This window comes from Myripristis murdjan, chromosome 7 (assembly GCF_902150065.1).
Source record: "Myripristis murdjan chromosome 7, fMyrMur1.1, whole genome shotgun sequence".
NCBI classification, from domain to species: Eukaryota; Metazoa; Chordata; class Actinopteri; order Holocentriformes; family Holocentridae; genus Myripristis; species Myripristis murdjan.
This window is the reverse complement of record NC_043986.1, coordinates 28,172,455-28,193,606: the sequence shown is the minus strand read 5'-3', so window position 1 is coordinate 28,193,606 and position 21,152 is coordinate 28,172,455. Positions and strand designations below refer to the sequence as shown.

Here is a 21,152-nt window from a genome sequence, read left to right as displayed (position 1 = left end):
AAAAAAAAAAAAAAAAAAAACACACTTTAAAGGGGTTACTGTGTCTTTGTTAAAGCTTCACTAAACTTGTTACCAGAAAAATATTCTCACTGGAGTGATGAGAATAATTGGGAAAAGGAGGTCCTGATGCTCGTCTTTTGTGTGCAAAAGTTGAGAAAAATATTTTTTTTCTTGAGCTGTTGCCAAAACAAAAGCATTTCTAATGTCTTTTACATGCAAAATGCGCGTCCCGGCTCCCCGCTCCCCTCTGTTCAAAAACAAGTTACTTCGAAACAAAAACGCCGTTCGGCCCGCCATATCATCTGCAAGTTTTTGTTTTCGCTGCAGCCTCATTGCTGCAACTTTTTTTTTCCTTCGTCATGGGCTTAACCTTTGTCTGTCCAGGCATAAAAAGTGACTGGATATCTAGCAGGTTGAACATTCGCCTCCACTTCCTCTCATACAAGCAGTTGCATCTTCAGGTGAGTACCAGGCAGATGGCCTCCTTCTGATGGGGAACACAACATTAAGGACCACCAGCAGTTTTATAATTATACTAAGATAAAGACATCTGCTTATTTTAGATTAAAAAAAAAAAAAAAAAAACTATGTAAAGCAGCCAATTATATAACTATAAACTGTAAATGTACTTTTCCAATAACGTAGATTATATGGTTGGGAGAACACAACTGCCTTTTTTGTTTGTTGGTTTGTTGTCATTTAAGACTAAATAGCACACAATCAAGCCGTCTTGTCATTATTTTTTCTTACTCTTTCAGTTGTTCTGCCTCAAAGTAGATTTCCTGTGGAAAAATCCCCCCTCCTCATCATTGTGAAGAGTCTCCCTGTAGCTGTCTAACAACAGGAAGAGAGAAGAAAGCGAGATAGACTCTGCAGAGGTTTGTCAGGTAAGGAGAAATTTTACTATCTTGCATCCAAAACGTAGCGCTGATCATCATTCAGTGATTTGCTACAACAATGGAGTGAAAAAGACTTTCACAGAACAAGGTGTTTGCTGAGAGCACAGTGTGGCGTGCGTTTTGAGACTGAACATTTGACTTCTCAGTCCATATCGTACACTGTGCCTGTCCCGTCACTTTCAATTCAGCGGCTTATCATGAAAAACATGAGGCGTGAAGGCAGGGGCACAAAGCCCTCCAGGGTAAATAGACAAAATTCTTGAGTAGATGAGGTCACACTCTCTGAGGAAGACGTTTCTCATAGAAAACATCATTTTTGGTCAAATTTGAGAGATGGGTGATGATGTTTAGCATCTATCTTACTAATACGAACAAACTTGGTCAAACGGAGACAAAAGTGTTTCACCTTTCACCGTATAACATGGCAATCAGTCTCAATTTAATTTAGTGCCAGCAGGCCATGTGACAGGTGCCTGCTGGCGGTACACACACTGAATATGGAAGCTCCTTTTTTAACAGGTTTTGGAGAAATTTCAAAAGCTTCAAAAGGTTTTGAGGGAATTTTTACTCTGGCAATTCCTGTAAAACAGCAAGGGGGTTCAAGGAAGATTGTGCTTGATTAAATTGGCAATATTAAAACAGAATAGTATGCTGAAGCAGCAGTGGATATAAAGTCGCATAAACTCATTTACATAACCACAAGTTACATTTGTGTATTTTCTGGATATAATAACATAGTTTTCTTGTAGCAAAACCACAAAGTTTTGAAATTTGGGGACGTATCTATACTTAACAGGCAAAATCAGACTTATTTTGAACAGAATTATTTCACTTTGTCTGGTTAAAAATGACATTACTCAAACAGTACTCAGCCTCTTACAGTTTGGAAATGTGGTTTTGCTGCTGAGCAGTTTCAAAGTGGATGCACTTTGGAGTTTTGTCTCGGTTTTATGCAAAGTATTCTGTTCTGTCAGCGTGGAAAGGAAATCCTGGCAGTATACTTCAAATTCAAATTCCTAATAATAAAAGACGCATGTATGTACAGTTAAGGCATTTACCTGATGCTCTCATCCACAGCTACAGTAGAACAAACATACATTTCTAGATCAGCAATATTATCAGCGACCACTGTGAAGAGGTGAAAGCATGACATCCTGAAAACAAACAGCCCGCTGCCTCGAGTCATGTAAAACTGAAAGATGCTGGCTAGAAAGGCATTGTTTTAAAAAGACAGGACCATCTTCGCTGTGCGCTCCTGCTCCACTTGTTAGATTTCACAGAAATAACTACACTTACTTTGATGAAAATAGGTGTGATAACTGATTTTTTTCTTTTCCTGTCTAATGTCTCCACTGATCTGCGCAGTAAAAATTAGACAACTACAAAAGCCCTTAAAGAGTAATATCTCTATTTTCCAGTGTGGGGAAGACTGTGGGAGATGGTTTATAACAGCTTATTTTTTTTATTTTATTTTTTAAAGTACAGTGAAAGCCCCACCCTGTATCTTTTTTTAAATTTCATGTGTAGTTCATTTACAGATTGAGTGAAAAAAGGTGACAAAGATAAAGTGATAAATCGAACGTGAAAAGGAAGTCTGAGTAACAGATTGCACAAGTGAGCGGAGGGCGCCTGTTGTTTTACTCTTTTCTTGTGAAATTCGCACGAGCATTTGTTCCTCAGTCTGTCAGTCAGTGATGAAAATCATCCCTCAGCCAAATATCATCTTACATATTGACATATTGAGCACTTGCACCTGAGCTGTAGTGCCCTCTAGGTGTAACATACAGTACTCATAGTACAGTACTCAATACTCATACAGAAGGTTTTAGTGTTTCTATACAAATAAAAAATGGGACTTGCTGGGCTAATAAGTGCTGGCCATGCAGAGCATGCTGTTGGATACGCAGTCGGTTCTAGCTGTGAAAACAGTGACTGTTGTGTCATCGCCTGAAAGTGAATTTTTAACTGCCAGCAGGTGTACCACTGTTATACAGGTCAGGGGAAATGTCAGAATAAACACACTGCCCACACTCAGTACACTGTACACACACTTACTGCCTCTACTTATAACTATGACTCATATGTCTCCATCACCTTTAAGTGTAAGTTACATTTATTATTACACTCTCTCCGATGGTGAGCCATCAGCCCTGGAGTGTGGCCTGTTTAGGGCATCAGTCTCACTTGGATATGATCTAAATACCCAGATAACAGCACCAGGTAAAGGTCAGTGCACTGATGGTGCACTATATTACGCACAATTCCTGCTGTCTTATAGGATTAAATTGCCTCTACTTTTGTTTATCTTATTTGATACTTTCATTTTTACATTTTTTAAATTTTCTTTTCCCTTATGTTTTTCCTGTAAAGCACTTTGAACAACCTGTGTGTTTACAATAAGGTGCTGTACAGGTGCTAAATCACTGACTGTCTTCTCCACCATAGATTCACCCTGACTGGCCCAATTTATTCCAGTTTTACTGCACTTTTTGCTCATTTCCTGCTTCTCCTCACTGTTTTCCACCACTGCAGACTAACTTCTGAAGGCTTCTGAATATGATTTCTATCTAGCTCCAAAACAAACTTGCTGTGAATAACTAAGGATCTCTGCATTTATATTTAGGACTCACCGTCAGTGAATCACAATTCAGGTCAGCAGACAAACCAAAGCAAGATGCTCCTGTTAGGGTAAGGGTTAGGGTTAGGGTTTGTCAAATTAAATGTAAGTTAAGTTGCAGTTATGGCTAATTGGTGCCTCAAAATTCTTATTTCAGTGTATTTACTTTGAAAAACAACTGAGCCGAGTGAGAAATAGTAATATGGTGAAAAAGGATCTCCAGTGCTGACTTCATGGGAATGCAGGAACTGGGCAAACCCTGGCTTTACACTGGAACTGGGCTTTAAGAGTGAAATCCACAGAAAGCTGCTCTCACCACTGCTCTCACCTCTTTTGCCTCGCTCTCACTTTAGGTTCCTCTACAGACCGGCTGGGGTCTGTAGAGGAACTCTGTAGAGAGGGGGCTCTGGCAGCTTACTGAAGTCATTTTGCGTGATTTCTGGGTGTTGAAGTCCTCAAAATTGTAACAGTTAGCTCTTCCTGTCATTTCGCACCACCAGTTTGCATATTGGCCAAGAGCAACTTGGAAGGAACACTTTCAAGTTTAAAAAACCAAATAACAGAAAGTGCTATTGGCTATGGACACTGCACTCCTATTAATTGCTGGTAAATGTTCCAGATTCTGTAGGTTCTGGAGGGCAGTGAGCGTGAGTTATTTATTATAGTTATTTTATTAGTTATTTTACAGTTATCCGGTTAAATTTTGCTTTCCAAATGCCTTTGTCTGTCCTCAACATTTCCTGTACTGTAAACAATCCTTCCCGAGTTAGAAAACATGAATCAATGCGAATATGTATTATATATAGAATTTGTTAAATTCTCAAGTGATTAATCTAAAGAAAAAGATGGCTCCTCAGTTGAGACTTTTTCTTTTGATATAGCCTAAATGATCTCTTTAAATGATTTCTTAAAAGCAGTTTATCTATAAGAATAATAAGAATAGTTAATCTATAGAGAATAATTACCTAATGAAGAATATGACTCAGTCTAGACGAGGCCAGACCAACACGTCAGAATGGTGAAATAAAATATAAAGTATCCCCATTTGGAAATATTTCCTCTTTGAAAGGTTACATGGGTTACATTTACGTTGCAAGTGTTTTTTTCTTGAGCCCACGGTCGCATCATAGATGCATAGAAAAAAAAAATCTCCTACACACAATGATTTCAAAGTAAGTCAATGTAACTGGGATATGAGGTGGGAGTTATGAGTAATAAAAATGCACATGTAGTACCAGTATGAAGCATTCGCAACTTTCCACACTGTAATGTGGCTGAATGCAATATCCAAACAGGAAATACTTTTTGTGACACATTTGTGGACTCTTAAAAATGCCTTCTCGTTTAAATAGTGTAGGTCTCCATCTTTGAAGTCTCCTCCGTCGGGGAGACATAGCGTGGCCTGAGATTTTTCCTCGGCTGAAGCGCCATGCACCATGCACGACTGAGTCATATTCTCACTCTTACACGCTAATAGACGGCGGCCAGGGCTTTTCAGAACTTTGTTCAAGCAAACACTCTGATTTTGATGGGATTCTTCACAGGTGATGAGACTGAAGTGAAGAAGATAAGCCGTAACGCCGTAAAGATCAAAGCGAAAAGCAAAAAAATGGTACAGCGCTCTCACTTTCTTCTGAATTCCTGTTTCTGTGGGTGTACATTTGCATAACATGCGCGGTGGTCGCTGTTTTGGTTTGGTCTAGATGCACGCTTCCCCACTGCCTTGAAGAAATCGCAGATCTGGTGAGGAGATAGCTGAAAGAAACATCTTCGCAGCTACATTTTACTCAAGAAGCTTTTTTTTTTTTTTTTTTTCAAATATTCTAAGAGTATACATCATTGGTTTCAGTGCTGCGTGACTAGTCGCATGCATTAATAAGCTTTCCTGTTTAAGACTTTCACACCATTATGACAAACAATGTGTCATCAAAGCTCCATAAATTAAACTAAGATTTTGTTCACCTTAAACAGCAGAGCCCTTTGATGAGAGCATTCAGGAGGAGCCGGTAAAATCAAGTGAAACTACACGTTTCACTTGACGAACTAGCTGGAAAACAATGGTGACACGATATCCAAAAATACAGACTGCTCATTCCAGGAGACATTTTATCAGATTAGGAAACACCATGTTTTGCATCTTTGGCAAACATGCATTGTAGTGGTTACAGGACACAAAACACCGGGTGCTAGGCTGCATGAAAGTAGAGCAGCACACTCTCCTACTCACTCTGTAGACTGTTGGGCCGATCTTATCAGTGTGTGTCTGTGTGTGTGTGCGTATGTGTGTGTGTGTATGTGTCAGTGCACCTGTGCACAACCACAGCCTGTCTGTCAGACGGCGATTTTTCCTTCAGTAAAGGAATTGGAGGCTTGATGTTTACTGCTGGCTTCAAGAACAATCCAGCACAAAGGGTATTGTTCATTCCAGGTTAGGCTTAAAGATGCTATACTTTGATAAGTGTTAGGGTGGGTGCTTAACTAAACACCAATGAACAAAACCAAATCCACAGCACTCTCCTCTCAGAAAAAAAACAAAAACAAACAAACAAAAAAACTAAAAACCTTTATTTTAGTGCCTCTCCAGAGCTCTCTGGAAAAAGAGATCTTGTATCTCAGTGGGAGCTTCCTGGCTAAATAATGGAGATATAAATAAATAAATAAACTTACTGGTGCACCTTCTCAAATGTTTGAGTGTGGACAAATAATTAGTTTGCTCACCATATTGATCTTCAAAGTTTATATTTCACTTCCAGTACAAAACGTAAAATATTTATATGATTTACTTTGGCCATTTCAGCGATCATTACATAAAAGGAGTTTATTCTAATTCAGACTGAAAAATACATCAGAGCCTAGTTTTGCAATCCAAAAAGTTTTTCTCTGGCAGCGATGTTTATGTCTTTGCCCCCTTTTAAAGCCTCCAGGCACTCGCTTTAAACTGCACTGAATCCATGTTGCATTGCTTTATAACGCACGACCAGAGGGTGGATTTCATATGTGGCTCTACTGTCTCACTTCTCCTCAGCCAGCCTGTCTTTTAGTCTCCTCTTTGTTTGGCTGACTTAAAAGCAACCACAGGAACACTGTGCTGCACTTCACTTGTGTTGCAACCTTTACATTGCTCCTTTTCACAATCTTTTCTTGAGAAAAACAAAAACAAAAAAAATTAAGGCAACAGCACTGAAGGCTGTGGAACGTGATGTTGGGACTGGTTTTAATGTTTAAGGCTGAAACGTTTATACACAGTAAAAGTCATTCTAGTCTAGTCTGGTCTATTCTATTCCATAAACTATAAATTATAGTCATGAGAAGTGTCTTGCTGCAGTGCCACCATTTCTCTACTGTTTAAAGGCTTTTTAAGAAATTTGGCAGCCTTCTGGTGGACATATTGGAGGTCCTTGATGACTGAGGTTTCAATAAATCAATTGAAGTGAGAACCCTTTAGACTCAGCTGACAAAAACATAGAGCACAGTGAGTCAGCCATGCAGATTCAACCATGAAATTACATGCTTGTTCTACATTTTTTGTCAGTAAGCACAGCATTTGATGGTTGAATGCGCACAGTTCATGTCATCACTGATAGACCAGTTACTGGTGGGGAGCAAACTGCACAAAATGAGAGTGCTGAGTCAGTGAAGAAACTTTCATTCATTCATCCAACCTTTATTTAAATGTCAACGATCACTGAATGATTGTTGATGCTCTCATTTTCAATGATGTCTAGCGTGCAAATGAAAAACAGAATAAAAACACACCAAAAAATAACCGGTGAGAAAGCAAACAACAACAACAGAACACAGTTAAAAACAGAATAGTTTGTAATCAGAGTTTTGAATTGATCTATAGGTACAATTACAATGAAGTCTTGATGTGTGCTGTAAAATGTGAAATGTGACATTCAAGCAGAACTTTTTGATCCAGCCTGATACCAAGATATTTACACGCCGAGACCCTCTGAACACTGTGAACATGCAAACTGTTGTGCACAATATCTCTGGCTGTGGAGAATAGCATGTATTTAGTCGTGCTTGCATTCAGAACCAGTTTCAAATTAAAAAGTGCATCTTGCAATTTGTCCATTTGTCAGTTTGTTACTGGAAAGTGGAATATCCATCTCCTCACTGAATCTAGTCTATAAAAAACAACAAAAAACGTCATGTTGTACCTGATAATTAAAGCTTAAACTAGTTGGTAAGATTTCGGCGATATGCCTTAAAAATAGTTTGCAGTATTAATACACAGTTCACTGGTTCTGTAGCTGAAATTTTTTATACATTATTAACTGTAATAGCAGATGAAATTCCCTGGTGGCTCACCTGGCAGAGCATGGACTAAATTCTACTGAGACTAAGTCTAAGCCACAGTGGCCTCGGTCCTATTCCAGTCCAGGAATACTCCTGCATGGCCTGGTCTTCCCTGTCTCATTAAGCAAAAATACCAAAAAGAGGCTTCAGTTTGTTCTGGGGTCAGGAGACCATGTTGTCACTTTCTGAAGCCGGAGCCGCCAGAATGAGGCTGAGGAAGCCACGATGGAGCGAATCACAGGTGACCCATCAATCACTGAGCAAACGCAGCCTCAAACTACCCCGAGGCAGATTCTCTGAATGGTTGTTATTTTAAAAACTGGCATGTTGGGACTCACATGAAGAACTCAAATTAGCCACTGAGCCCATAACTTAAAAAAAACAAGTTTTGACTTTATCTTTTCAGCAAGAAGTTGAGTTGTGGGCCGGCTGACTTGGACGGATGTGAGACGGGCTTCTAGGTGTCTACAGCGGGCTGCTGATAAAGCCCGCTGTCTCATAAAATGTTCGTTTTTATGCTTTTAATCCTCTAAAGTTGACATGGTGGCATGCCAGCCTAGACGCTATGCCTCATTAACTTTTTGCTAAAATGGCTGAAATGTTTTTTATTAGAATAGCTTTGTTTTTTGGCTTTGGGGACCTGAGAGTTTAAGACTTTCTGGGAGTACTAGAAGGTTATATTTCAGCCATTCACAGGCAGGGGCAGGCCTTGTCAAATCGTAATGTCATTTGGATAAATCCCATCCCTAGTCACAGTCAGTTATTCGTCTGGTCCTGTTGCTATGTATATGCATGAAGCAGAAAACCTGCAAACTCATGCAAAAGAACAAATTAACATCAACAACAGTTCCAGTGAAAAGACATGTGATGTGTGTCAGTGCATCAGAGAGAGCAACTGAGAAGAAATTAAGATACAAGACCCAAAGAAAGAACTAATAGTTTAACAATTTAACATAATTAAATATTCTCTGTTTCCGCAGGGATGCCAGAAACTGCCGTTGAGAGTTTGCAGTGTGGCAAACAGCCCCAAGTCAAACCGCAGCATGAAAAGGGCAAGCAGCCAGGAGAGCTGTGTCCTCCTCCTGCTCCTCCTGCCTCTCCCTCTCCTCCGCCCGTGGACTCGGTGTCGCAGTCCGCCTCTGGAAGCCAGGTATGGACCCGCTGCCATCCATCCAGCACTGGTGGAAAACTGTAAATTGAAAAAAAGCTTTTCATGATATGAAATCAGGTTGGAGCATCCAGCTTCCCAAACACAGATAAAATGCACTTTTGACAATATGAATGTTTCATATTTTTAACCCTTTGATGCATGAATCATGAAAGTCTGAGTCAAGATTTTTTTCTTATGTGTTTTTACTCTTCTAAGGGCATGAACACCTTTGTGAGTCTCCATACTCCTTTAAGGATGCAGGACTGGTATTACCATGTCATGATAGCAGTATTAATATGTTTTCAGCAACAAGAACTGACAGTCTCTGCATAAACCTCAATGGGGGGGGAGCAGCACAGAGCATTCTAACAGCTGATATGCAATTCCACCATAGAAACCATTGCATTTAGGAGAAAATGACTTTTAAACAGCTGTCCACTGTAGTGACTGCTATGCGCCAAAGGGTTAAAGCAGTGTTTCCTTTTGATGGAAATCACAAGGGAGACCTTTTCTAATCTGTCGGCTTGACACATGAACAGGAAACAGCATTATGCAGACATATTTAATTAAGATGCACACATGGAATGGAATCTATCGTTGCACTATTTAGACAGACAGGGAATTTACATAGAAATCATGCAGAGGTTACGGTATGTGTGTTCAGGTTGTGTTATTGCTAATAAACAGAAATATGACTAAATCACAGATTTGACCAACTCATTTTTTTCTTCCTGTTCCTGACATTTGTGGCACAGATATTTCCAGTATTGTAAAAAAACAAAACAGAAAAAAGCAAAAATTCTTGTCCCCTCTGTATGCTGATGATGCATATGAAACTGAAGCTGTAATGCAAAGTCATACTGTTTCCTCAGTGTGCAGACATATCGACTTGGACTCAACTGCTGAGATCTCCGTGTAAAAGTCTTAAATAATCCTTAATAATGTTGTACATTTACAGATAATCCCCCTTGTGGCTGGCAGCACCTTGGTGGCTTCAATCGCCCAGCAAAGTCTTGTACAGCAGGTAGGACAGTGCGGCTGTTTGCAGCCACTATTAACTAACTGACTATCTAACTAAATAAATAAATAAATAAAATATCTTGGTGTTTCAACCCAGTTTTGGAACCTCCTATATTTTGCATTCTTATCAGTCAAGTTAAATTTATCTTTACAGCACTTTCAGCAAGACGGGTTATAACTTATTTACAGAAAACACAGGATAAAAATACAGGTGCAAACAAGGATAATAAAAGCAAAATCCAGAAAAAGTACAGCACACACAAAAATGTGTGTGTGTATGTGTGTGTGGGTGTGTGTGTGTGTGTGAACTGATTAATAGATATAAGAGGACTATGCAACACCTGGGTCGTTGGCAGTAGAAATATGTGCATGACTAATTTCTGTAAACAAACATTCTCTACATTTATAGAATCTGTAGGCGAGGGACAAGTTTTTGCTAGCGGAAGCCTTCTGGTTTCCAGTTCCGTTTCCGCTCTAGTCCGAGCGGTTTTATGTGGTGGAGTGGTAAACGGTCCGTGTGGGGAGCGGAAGGAGGGAAACGCATTGGCAGAAATGTTGTCTGGACCTGAAACACCTGCAAAAACTATGAGAGGGGTCTAACTGTGTACTGGCAGGACAACATCACAGACCCACCTCACAACACAACACACCGCCTGAGATAACCTCATGGACTGGTATGATGATTATGCATGTTAACCACATTCACAACCATACAAGTAGACTGGTGGAGCTGTGGTTGCAGTGGTGGAGGGGTTGGTAAACCGGATTATCACGCGGCTCACTTCCAAGGTTTTCAAACCCAAAGCATGACCTTCTCCTAACCTTACAGGTAGAATAAGTCGGATTTTCCTAAAAAAGCAATGCATGGACACATACAAATATTATCCGTCTCTTTCATCACATCACACAACCCTCTGCCTCTGCCTGGATTTTGTTGTTTTGCTGAGCTTGGGACTCTTCTGGGCGTCAGCCTTCGGGCAGTGGGTGTGCTCCCAGCCAGTAACATCACACACTGCCAGAACGATCGGCTGCAGTAGAAAACTACGAAAATCGTGGACGCTGACTGCAGAATAAAGGAAATCTAGCGAATCTGGGGTTGGCTTCATTCCGTCGCCATCCTAGGAAATGAAAACTTGCCACTGGTGGTCCACTTAGCCAGGAAGAGGGGCCAACTTTGACTGCTGTGTTTACAAATCGCACCTGACAAATCCTGCCTTTAACTATGATAACAAAGTAGTTTAACCCAAACCCTATACAAACTTTTCCTAACCTTAACCAAGCAGATTTGGTGCCTAAGCCTAACCAAACTGCAACCATTGTTAAGCATTTCTAATCCGTTTATCTCAGGGGGGGTGTCACGTTCTAATGTGACTATGCAGACAAACCTACTTGAAAAGTATCAAGGTTTGTATATTGCATGGAGAAACGTTGGACTTTTTAAAAGAAACAGAATTGAAAATGGTTTCCGGCTCATTTCTGGCTACACCAGAAACCAGAAAAAAACAATGCCAGAAAGTTGCACTACTTTTTAATAAATATTTGCTAGAAAATGACAAAAGAAAAACTACCTAGAATTCTGTTCAATACGATATAAAATGACCCAGTCCCTGAAAACAGTAACAATGTGACTTCAAACATGCATGTGGATTTAGCCCTCAGTAGTGTGTATTTATTGATCAGTATAATAAATGACATTGTCAGTGTGTGTGAATAGTATTTATGTTATTTATGAACGGAACTCATTTTGGATGACTTGGCGATAGAATATATCTAATTTTTTTTCTCGACAGTACTGGGCTGATGTGGAGAGCAGAGGGCAGAAGCAGTTCAGACCGTCGGTGCTGCGTCAGACAACTTCAAGACGACACCATGGTATGCAGACATCAACTGTCCCTCACTGCACACCAATCAATTTTATTTTATGAATTTTATGATTCTATTATAGGAATGAGCCATAATTAAATCTGCCACCAAGATACATGAAAAAGGCTGCTGCAGTGTGAGTGAAGGTTCATTCACTAAAATAGTTATTGGTAATGAGTGGTCAGATAAAGTGGATTTGTTTCCACATTTAAGTGACTGTGCCACAATAAACCATGTTGTTGGCCCTCTACTACTACTACACCTGAAAAACAATTAATCAAAATATATTCGAAATTGCAATATGACTAAGTGCAATATCCAAATCGCAGGTGTAACACTGTTGTAAATGATAAGCCCTGGCCTAAAAATAATATATTTTGTAAATGTAAGATGTAAGCAAGACTCATCATCATCATTTTAATAGCTTTTTCAATGATAGTAAAAATTTTAATGCAAAAATGATCAATCCCAATAAAATCGTGAATCACATTGCAGTTGCAATGTCAAAATCAATCACAGGATGATTTTTTTTACTGTATTGTTCAGCCCTAATTAATGCAACTACTTGCCTGTATGACCAAATGGCAAATGCTCATTTCAAATGGATTTAGCACTATATAGTTTTTCCTCAGTTGATTTGGATTGATTGAATCGGCATGTCAAAAGCTGCATGTTATTAGTGGCGTTCGAGGCATTTGCCTTTATGGCTCTAAAGAGGATTTTAAAACCATCCTCAACCTGTTAGTGCATCACAGCATCTGTGGAGGCAGAGCAGGTATTAGTAGCACTACACTGATACAAGTCCAATTATTTAGGACAAAACAAAAAATCCAAAAAAAAAAAAAAAAAAAAAAAAAAAAAACCTTCATTGCTGCTTTCTTTTCTTCTCTTGCAGAGAATGGTGTATCTCAAGCCTCTGTGTGCAAGGCAGAGGCGGCCACAGGCCACCGGCCCCTGTCGCCTTCCCCATCCTCAGGCTCCTCTCCCAGGCAGCTGCAGCACTCCCTCCCTTTGAGGGAAGACAGCCCAAAGCAGAGCTCCATGGAGGCCAGGCTTCACAACGGGTGACTGACTCCCATTTACGCTGCATGATAAACTATGGAAAGGAATCAGCACATTCTAAGACAGCAAGCCATTATTGTGATGATTAGCTCAGTGTGCTGTATAATTAATGGTTTGGCAGATATTATGTCACACCATAGCTCAGTGTGTATGTGTGTGTGTGTGTGTGTGTGTGTGTGTGTGAATATGTGTGTGTTTACAGTATGGTGGCTGTTCTCCTTCGCTAACTGCAGTAGGGCCGCTGTAAAGCGCTGTATTGTGTCTATAGAATATCACACACAACAGTTTGAGGCAGTTTCACTAAAATCACTGGCACTTGAGATCACTGACAATTCCCGTGTCCTCCAGGAGCCAAGGGAGCGCTAGTGTCCTATTTGCAAGGGGACTGTGCCGCTGGCCTGGTTGTAATGCAGCATCTGAAGATTTTTCCAGTTTTCTGAAGTAAGCAGATTGCTGAATAATCCATTCATCCTCTTGGCTTTAGTAGGAAGTGTCAAACTGTCAGTTACAGATTACTGATCATCTTCTCTAAATTATAATCAGTACTCTGTTACTACTGTAAGTCAATAATGTCTTGCCATAATATGCCAGGCGTGTCTCTAAATAACAAGCATTCACATGCCTTGAATATATATGAGCTGATTGCCTCTCTGAAAGTCTAAAAGAAGTTACTGAAGTTACTGTTTTTGCCATCAGGACTCCTGTAATTCTTCTGTTACCCTGTGCACTGATCTGCTGTTTGTCTTCCAGACATCTCCATTCTGAGCACAGTCATGGTGAAAGAAGCATCGCTCAGTGGAGGGTCCAGCAGGACATGGTTCAGTATCTGGAGAGTCAGGTGGGTTCTTGTCAAAATGTTACGGTCCACCAGAACATGCATGCTCTAGCAAAATTATTTTGTCAAAAAAACAGGATGTACACCACTTTCCACAAACCAAATAATGATTTGTAAGGCCCTCTTCCAGTCATTAAACAAATCCCAACCTTAATTGCAAATATGAAGAGAAGTGGCAGCACAGCAGAGTTTAAAGTAGTATGAAGATGTTGCTAGATGACCAAGTTTGGATGGAAGAAAAATGAGTAAGGCAAATATGTGGTAAAACATACGCTTGCTTATTAGCAACTACAGTACTTATTGTCTTTTAACCTACCCCAACTTAAAAACTTCTTGTTTTGATAAAGGAATATGTCACTCAAAAACCCTACTTTTTTATTATTATTATTATTATTATTATTTATTCATCCTGATTTCTCTTGAATGATTGTCAAAAAAGTTTTACTCATTCACCAAGTCCTGCTCACGCATTGGCTACACTGACGTTTCAGTAAATTTATTCCCTGAAACGTCAGTGAAGCCAATGACTGAGAGGAACTTGTGGCCAATGAACAAGCCGAGGCAGATCTTAAAAATTTTCTGTGGTTTATTTCACACTGTTTTTGTTGAAATATATTTGTTTGAAACATACTGAGTCAAGACGTTGATTACACTGCACAGAGTTTGAGATTTTGAGAGGGACTTTTTTGTGTCTTTTTTTTCTGCTGTTTTTCAAAGTTGCCAATCAACTCCATTTCAACAAAATTACATCCATTCTCTATGAGGCCTGGGATTAAAATTGATGTGCCTGGATATTCAATTCAGGATTAGTTCATGATACGAAAGAGATCATTTTAAAGTTTTCCTTGTGTCATTGCATTTATCCTGCATTGGTCTGAGAGAGAAAAAAATCCTGAAATCACTCATTTATCATGTATTTTATGTAAGATCAAACCTTTAATGGACATTCTCTTTTTTTTTTTTTTTTTTTTTTTTAGCTCATTCTGGAGAAACAGAAACTCTTCGCAATGCAACTTCATCTCCACCTCTCTGAACACAAATACACTTATTTGGTATGTTGCCTCTGATCCTTTCCTCCTGTGTCTCAAACTTGTTTTGCCTGGAGAAGTACAGTATTTGACCTTGTGTAGGAAGCTGCAGACACTAAACATGCACTATGAAACTTTGCACAATGGTTGCACCAAATAACAGCGAGAAGTGACTCTGAAAACTTTTGAACTTCAGCTGCAGAATGGATGAAGGCTGGAGCACTTGCTCACTGATGTTTAGGAGACAGTTTGTATTTCAGCGTTAAGTTCCAGTTCCTCACTTCCTATGTGGAGATTTCCCACCTGTGACCACACGTGACACCAGAATTTCATGAACAAAGCTGGTGAATACACAGCATCTCAGTTAGTGCAGTAACCCCATTTTATGTTTTAAGGTGATAAGGAAAGTAGATTTTTACATGAAAATCTTGCCTACTCCTCTGAAGACATAGCCTAGAATAATCTGGACTGCTTTTTTTTTTTTTTTTTTTTTTTTTTTGGAATGAAAATCAGTGCTTCATGTCATGTCCTCCTCCATCCATCCCTACAGAAGACAGCGTCAGACTGGCCCCACAGCCTGCCTCTCCTCCTGCCCCAGCCTCAGGCAGCAGATGGGGATGGAGTGTCACGCTGGGCTGCAAAACATCCAGAGGAGTTTGCTCAGCATGGCTACTGGGCCGCTGGCACTGCCCACCTTCTGCCAGGTAACACAGCTCTCCACCATCACACTGCAGTATTCATATAGCTTAGCAGAAAGCCGCCTGTCTGCCGACTGACTACATATTCCTCATTGTGTTGGTTTGCTGTTTTGGTGATGGTGTTGCCTTTGTTACAGAAAAACTGAACTTTGGTGTAGTGTTGGATTGGATATTTTCCTGGTTATGATATGAGGCCACGTGGTGGTGAAATATCCTCAGTGCTCCTCGTTGCTAATACACAATGCTGTATGTCTGACTTTCCTTTCACCTCCTTAGCACAGCAAAACAGCTCCCAAAATAACACCATTAGCACAAAAACGAACCCGAACAAAGTGGATTATGCCAGTATAAAAGGCAGGTAATGCAGCATGTCTATTCTCTTGGCCTAGTTGCAGTTTGCCCAGCTCAGTGTGTCAGCCTGTAGTCAGTGCCTCCCAAAGCAGGATCAAAGTTGAACTTCACAGCCTTGTAGTCTCATCAGGATGCGTGCTGTTTTCAGATTGGACACATTATTGTCAAGGTGCTCATGGTCTGATTGAACTTCAGGTGATCCATATGTAAACGTCTCCATTCTTAGGGCATGGCTAGTAATTGGCCATACTGGTACAACAGGCTGCCTGTGTGCATACGTTTTAAAATCTTGTGGTTATCTTCTTATTTTTGTCTTACTGTTGTATTCAGCTCCCACATCTATTGATTCCTTTTATGTGTTTCATGTAGGGTTGTTTTCCCCCATAATGGCTGTTGCAATTAGTTTTCAGACAGATCCAAATATACTTAAAAGTAACAACATGGTGGCTCAGTGGTTGGTACTGTTACTGCACAGCAAGAACCTCCTGGGTTTGAATCCTCGATGTTGTAGCTCCTTTCTGTGTGGAATTTGCATGTTCTCCCTGTGTTTGTGTGGGATTATCATTTTGGCCATAATCGTGCAGCCCTAGTATGAATGAATGAATGAAGAATTTTATTTTCAAACAAGTATACAACAAAAAAAATATGTATTTAATATCTATATATATATATGTGTGTGTGTGTGTGTGTGTGTGTGTGTACGTTTTCCATATATAAATACAAAAAATAAAAAAGGACAACAAAAAGAGAAACAGATAAGCAACATAGTGTATCCTGTTTGAAAAAGGAGTAGGAAGAAGTATACACTTTTTTATACCTACCCCTTTCTAACTATTCATCATAATTGATGTAACTGGATTCTATATAATTCAATACAACTGTACATGTAAATACATATAATTATACAGCCTAAGTACTAAACAAATCCCATATAATGCGCAATTTCTACTATATATATGTATATATACACACATACGCATATGCATACATATACATACATACATACATACCTATACAGAAATATATACATACTTACACATATATACACACATACCTATGTATGTTATGTTAATTCTCCTATCAGTGCTGTTGACAAAGGCACTGGCTTAGAACTGGAGCTGGTCCAAATACTTAGCTCAGTTGTGGCAGGTTTTCTCTATCCATGCAATGATCTCACCTTTTTTTTTTACCCCCTTACTTGTTTGCATCGCTGAGCTAGACAACCCAACACTCTACCAAAGTTAAACTTAATTTTAGCTGAATTTCCATTGAAAAACAGTCACGTTGCTTTGTTTGGCTGCTTCACAGATCTGGTCCCCAGTATCGAGTGTTACAAGAACCACAACATCAGGCCTCCTTACACCTACGCCTACCTGATAAGATGGGTGAGTAGTCTTTCAAAGGAGGACCAGTGTCTGATTTTTTTCACTTTTTCACACAGAACAAGGGCAGAATTACACACAACCAAAGGCTCAGCGAATTCTGGTTTAGATTCTATTTTCATTGATGTGTCAGTCTGCTGAAACATTTAACCTTTTTTGCCACTTCTTCATACCTTGTTTTCACATGATGTTTGACTGTGATTATATTCCCACCATGCACGCAGTCCATACTGGAGTCCCCAGACAAGCAGCGCACTCTGAACGAGATCTATAACTGGTTCACCACCATGTTCTTCTACTTCCGATACAACACCGCAACCTGGAAGGTTTGGCTCACACATACACACATTCATTCTGATGCCTGCCAAAACTAGTTTCCACTACAAAGCTTTTGGGCCATGAGTGGTATCAGTTTGTGGCACAAATGTATTTTAAAATATAAGAGCTATTATTATCTGTTGCACTTACAAAAACATCAGCCTTTGAATTGTTTTATGACACAGTGAGTCTATTTTACAGCACAAATCAGAACTGTTTTTATGTTGCAAGTAATCCACAACTTTATTGCCATTCCACTAGTCGAACTGGGGGTGTTCATTTTGGGGAATGCATTGTGCTACACATAGCACTATTAAAAGACCTGCCACTCCTTTTTTGATTGTTGTTTTTTCCAAGATAATATCCACATAACATAAAACACATCCACTGTATGAATTTACTGTTGGCCATAATCCTCCTGAGTCTCAGGGAAATACACATGAACATGCCGAGAGCAAGACTAAATTAATCATTACATGAGTGAAATATTTCACTAGTCTTTCCACTGCTCTGCTAATGCAAGTTTCCTGTCATACCCAGAATGCTGTGCGCCACAATCTCAGCCTGCACAAGTGTTTTGTACGAGTGGAGGGAGGGAAGGGAGCCGTGTGGACGGTGGACGAGACAGAGTACCAGAGGAGGAAAGGACAGAAGTTTCACAGGTACATTTATTTTTAGAAGAAAGAAAACATACGTGCAAATCTTGCCTTTTATTCTCTGTCACATCAGTCTTTTAGGGGAAATTAAGGGGAATAAAGGGAAATAAAGGGGAAGTGAAGCCTGTCACTGTATAGTTTGTGTGTTTTCAGGGATTGTCCTGTGAAATGGCTGACATCCTACTCCCATTTCTGTCCGGAGGAGTCATGAAGACCAACAGGCTACAGCAAGGAGCTGGTATCATCTGAGTGTTGCTTTATTTCCAGCAGAGAGCGATAAAGCATCACTGTTGATTTTATCCAGTCAGACGCAGAGGGATATACTATATTGTATCGAAGCACTGAACAATCAGTGGAGAATGTGTGATTTCAATGAATTTGTTCTGTATTAATTTCACATGCATTGTAAGAAATGGCAGCATTGCGGCTAAAGACATTTTGTACAAATACTTTTCTAAAATGATTGTACACAAGGATGTTTAATGCCAGGACAATTTTAAGAAAATAAATGTAGTTAACCTTGAATTTTATTTTTACTTTTTTTTTTTTTTTCTCCGTAGTCATAGGCTGCATATGTCTGGTTTTACAGATGTAAAAAGTCTCATCTTATTAATACTATATAAGATAAGTGCCTTTCATTCAATAAGTGAGGTGGAAATAAACGCTGCTTGCCCAACATGTTACTTGTTTGTTTGTTTTTTTTCTGTCTCTGCAGGGAAAATGCCCTAATCCCACCTGGTTGCTCTTGTAGAGAAACGCTCTCCTAAACTTTGGTAGCTCCTCTGTGCCTGCAGCTTCTTGTGTTTGGCTCTCACCACTTTGATCCTGACAGACTCTCTTCCCCCAAAAATGGACTAAAAGTGTGTCACTGGTAGAATCAGAAAGTATTTTCTGTTCTCTGACTAGCCCAAGGCTTCAGACAAACGTTTCCATCTTAAAACACATGAGCATTTTTCAAAAACTGGTAATTTTTATTATGTTTCTGCTGCCGTTTTTTGTTTGATGTTGCATTTTTGGTATTCCATATCTCGCTAAAAGGCAATCCACAGACGTCACTGTGAGATATTCTCAGCAGTGGTGGAAAAAAGAAAAAAACAATTCTAAAACAGAAACATTAACCATCCGGTTTCAATGTTAATCACCAAAAATAGATCTGCATGGGCTCCTCTGTAGACTCATTTCAAATTGCAGCAACGTAAAACAAGCATACAGGGAGAAATTACCATTACAAGTACAATCCGCATTTGGCAGACACTTTTATCCAAAGCGGCATACGTATGAGATTTCCATACACTACAAGCAAACATGTATTCAGTAGAAATTAACGACATCAAGTGCCAGAAAGCTCTGATTCTGGTCCAAAGGTCAAAGGAGCTACAAGGCAGTGCAAGGAGGGAACATATAGAGTGCATGAAGTGCATGGAGGAAGGAAAACGGCATAGAGGCAGAATTTTCTTTCTTACCCAGTCCTTTCAGCGAGCAGGTGTTCTCTGAAGAACTGGGTTTTTAGCCTTCTCTTAAAGGTTGAGAGGGACTCGAAGATCGAATTGAATGTAGTAGATTGTTCCACCATTGAGGAACCACAGAGGAGAAAAGTCTGTCTGGTGATTTGTTGTGCTGGAGGCACCAGGCACTGCTCCATGGCAAATCGAAGAGGGCGCAAGGGAGTCCTGGTAGGTAGTTGTGGTGTCTGCTCTGTAGGCCAGTGTCAAGGACCTGAATTTGATGGAGTCAGTGGAGGGATATGAACAGTGGAGTGACACATGCAGTTTTGGCAAGTTGTATATCAGATGCACCACTGTGTTCTGGATCATCTCCAGAAGCTTGAGCGTGCCTGCCAGGCACCCTGCCAGGAAGGAGTTTCAGTACTCGAGGCGTGAAATCACAAGAGTTGTGCTGCATGTTCAGGCAGGTATGGTCCGATTTTCCTGATGTTGTACAGGGTGAATCAGCATGAGCGAGCCACAGAGGCCACATGTTCCTTAAAAGTCGGTTGGTCATCAATCATCACATCAAAGTTTCTGGCTGATTTTGTGGGAATGAGCACAGTAGAATCCAGTTGGATACTGATCTGTTGTTATACAGAGGAATTGGCCGGGAAGACGAGGAGCTCAGTCTTTAACAGGTTGAGCTGAAGGTGGTGTTCCCTCATCCATGCAGAGATATCAGTAAGGCATGCTGATATTCGAGTTGAGACTGTGGGTCGTCTGGCTGGAAGAACAGGAAGAGTTGGGTATCATCAGCATAAGAGTGGTATGAGAAATCCAGCATAGAGGAGGGTGAACTCACTTCTCCCTGCCATTAAAACCTGTATGCATTGAGTTTGGCCAATTGAAAAATGAAGAATTACACACTAAAACCAGAAATCTATGATCCATGATAGCACATTTTGGCCATTGTAGGAGGAAAAAATTATAAAGTGGGGGTAATATTCTGAGAGAACAAACTCAGAATTTCTGAGATTAAAGTCATAGATTTACAGGAGAAAAAACTCACAAACTTTTGAGAAAAAAACATGAGAAAAACTGTTTTTCTTTTACATTTGTTTGATCAAGGAACCAAGAAACAAGCACTAGATTCAAGAACCCCCCAAAAAGTAGAAGAAAAATATTTTTCTGACTTTTTTTCTTATAAATTTGTGACTTTATATTTTTTGAGATTTTTGTCTCGTAAATTTACCACTTTAATCTCAAAGTTTGTTTCTTGGAATATTACTCCCCATCCCTCAACTCCATCAGTTTTTCCCTCTACAATGGCCCTAATACACTATCATAGAAATCTGCACCAGAAAAATAACGTAAATCACCAATCCCTGTTGATGTGTTCTAGGTTACATTTTTGACAGTGTGTTGCCTTTCAGGTTAACACTGACCGACTAACCTCAATTCTCCAAGGTGTTTTATTGAAAGCCCCGCTCCTTGTACTGCTCATCCTCTCATATTTCTGCTTTAACAACTTGCTGTGGCAG

At 39.8% G+C, this 21,152-nt stretch overlaps 1 protein-coding gene across 2 annotated transcripts; it reads left to right on the top strand.

The window, feature by feature from the left end:
• Nucleotides 1-430: 430 nt before the first annotated feature.
• foxp3b (forkhead box P3b) lies at nt 431-18,846 on the top strand. 2 transcript variants are annotated; one of them, XM_030055976.1, is made up of 14 exons: nt 431-461; nt 759-887; nt 8,802-8,971; nt 9,930-9,995; nt 11,782-11,863; nt 12,750-12,918; nt 13,265-13,357; nt 13,667-13,754; nt 14,729-14,803; nt 15,333-15,483; nt 17,137-17,213; nt 17,435-17,536; nt 18,069-18,190; nt 18,338-18,846. In XM_030055976.1, exons 3-14 carry the CDS (start codon nt 8,804-8,806, stop codon nt 18,393-18,395), a joined length of 1,251 nt encoding a protein of 416 aa, XP_029911836.1. In that variant the 5' UTR covers nt 431-461; nt 759-887; nt 8,802-8,803; the 3' UTR covers nt 18,396-18,846. The 2 variants fall into 2 exon arrangements, with proteins under 2 accessions (XP_029911836.1, XP_029911835.1); XM_030055975.1 differs by having other exon boundaries at nt 15,330-15,483.
• Nucleotides 18,847-21,152: the final 2,306 nt, after the last annotated feature.

Excerpts from the sequence above, each read along its gene's own strand:
- foxp3b (XM_030055975.1), top strand. The coding sequence starts at position 8,804 with ATGCCAGAAACTGCCGTTGAGAGTTTGCAGTGTGGCAAACAGCCCCAA. Across the intron at positions 12,919-13,264 it reads GAGGCCAGGCTTCACAACGG|GAGCCAAGGGAGCGCTAGTG; the intron begins GTGACTGACTCC and ends CGTGTCCTCCAG. Across the intron at positions 14,804-15,329 it reads AACACAAATACACTTATTTG|AAGACAGCGTCAGACTGGCC; the intron begins GTATGTTGCCTC and ends CCATCCCTACAG.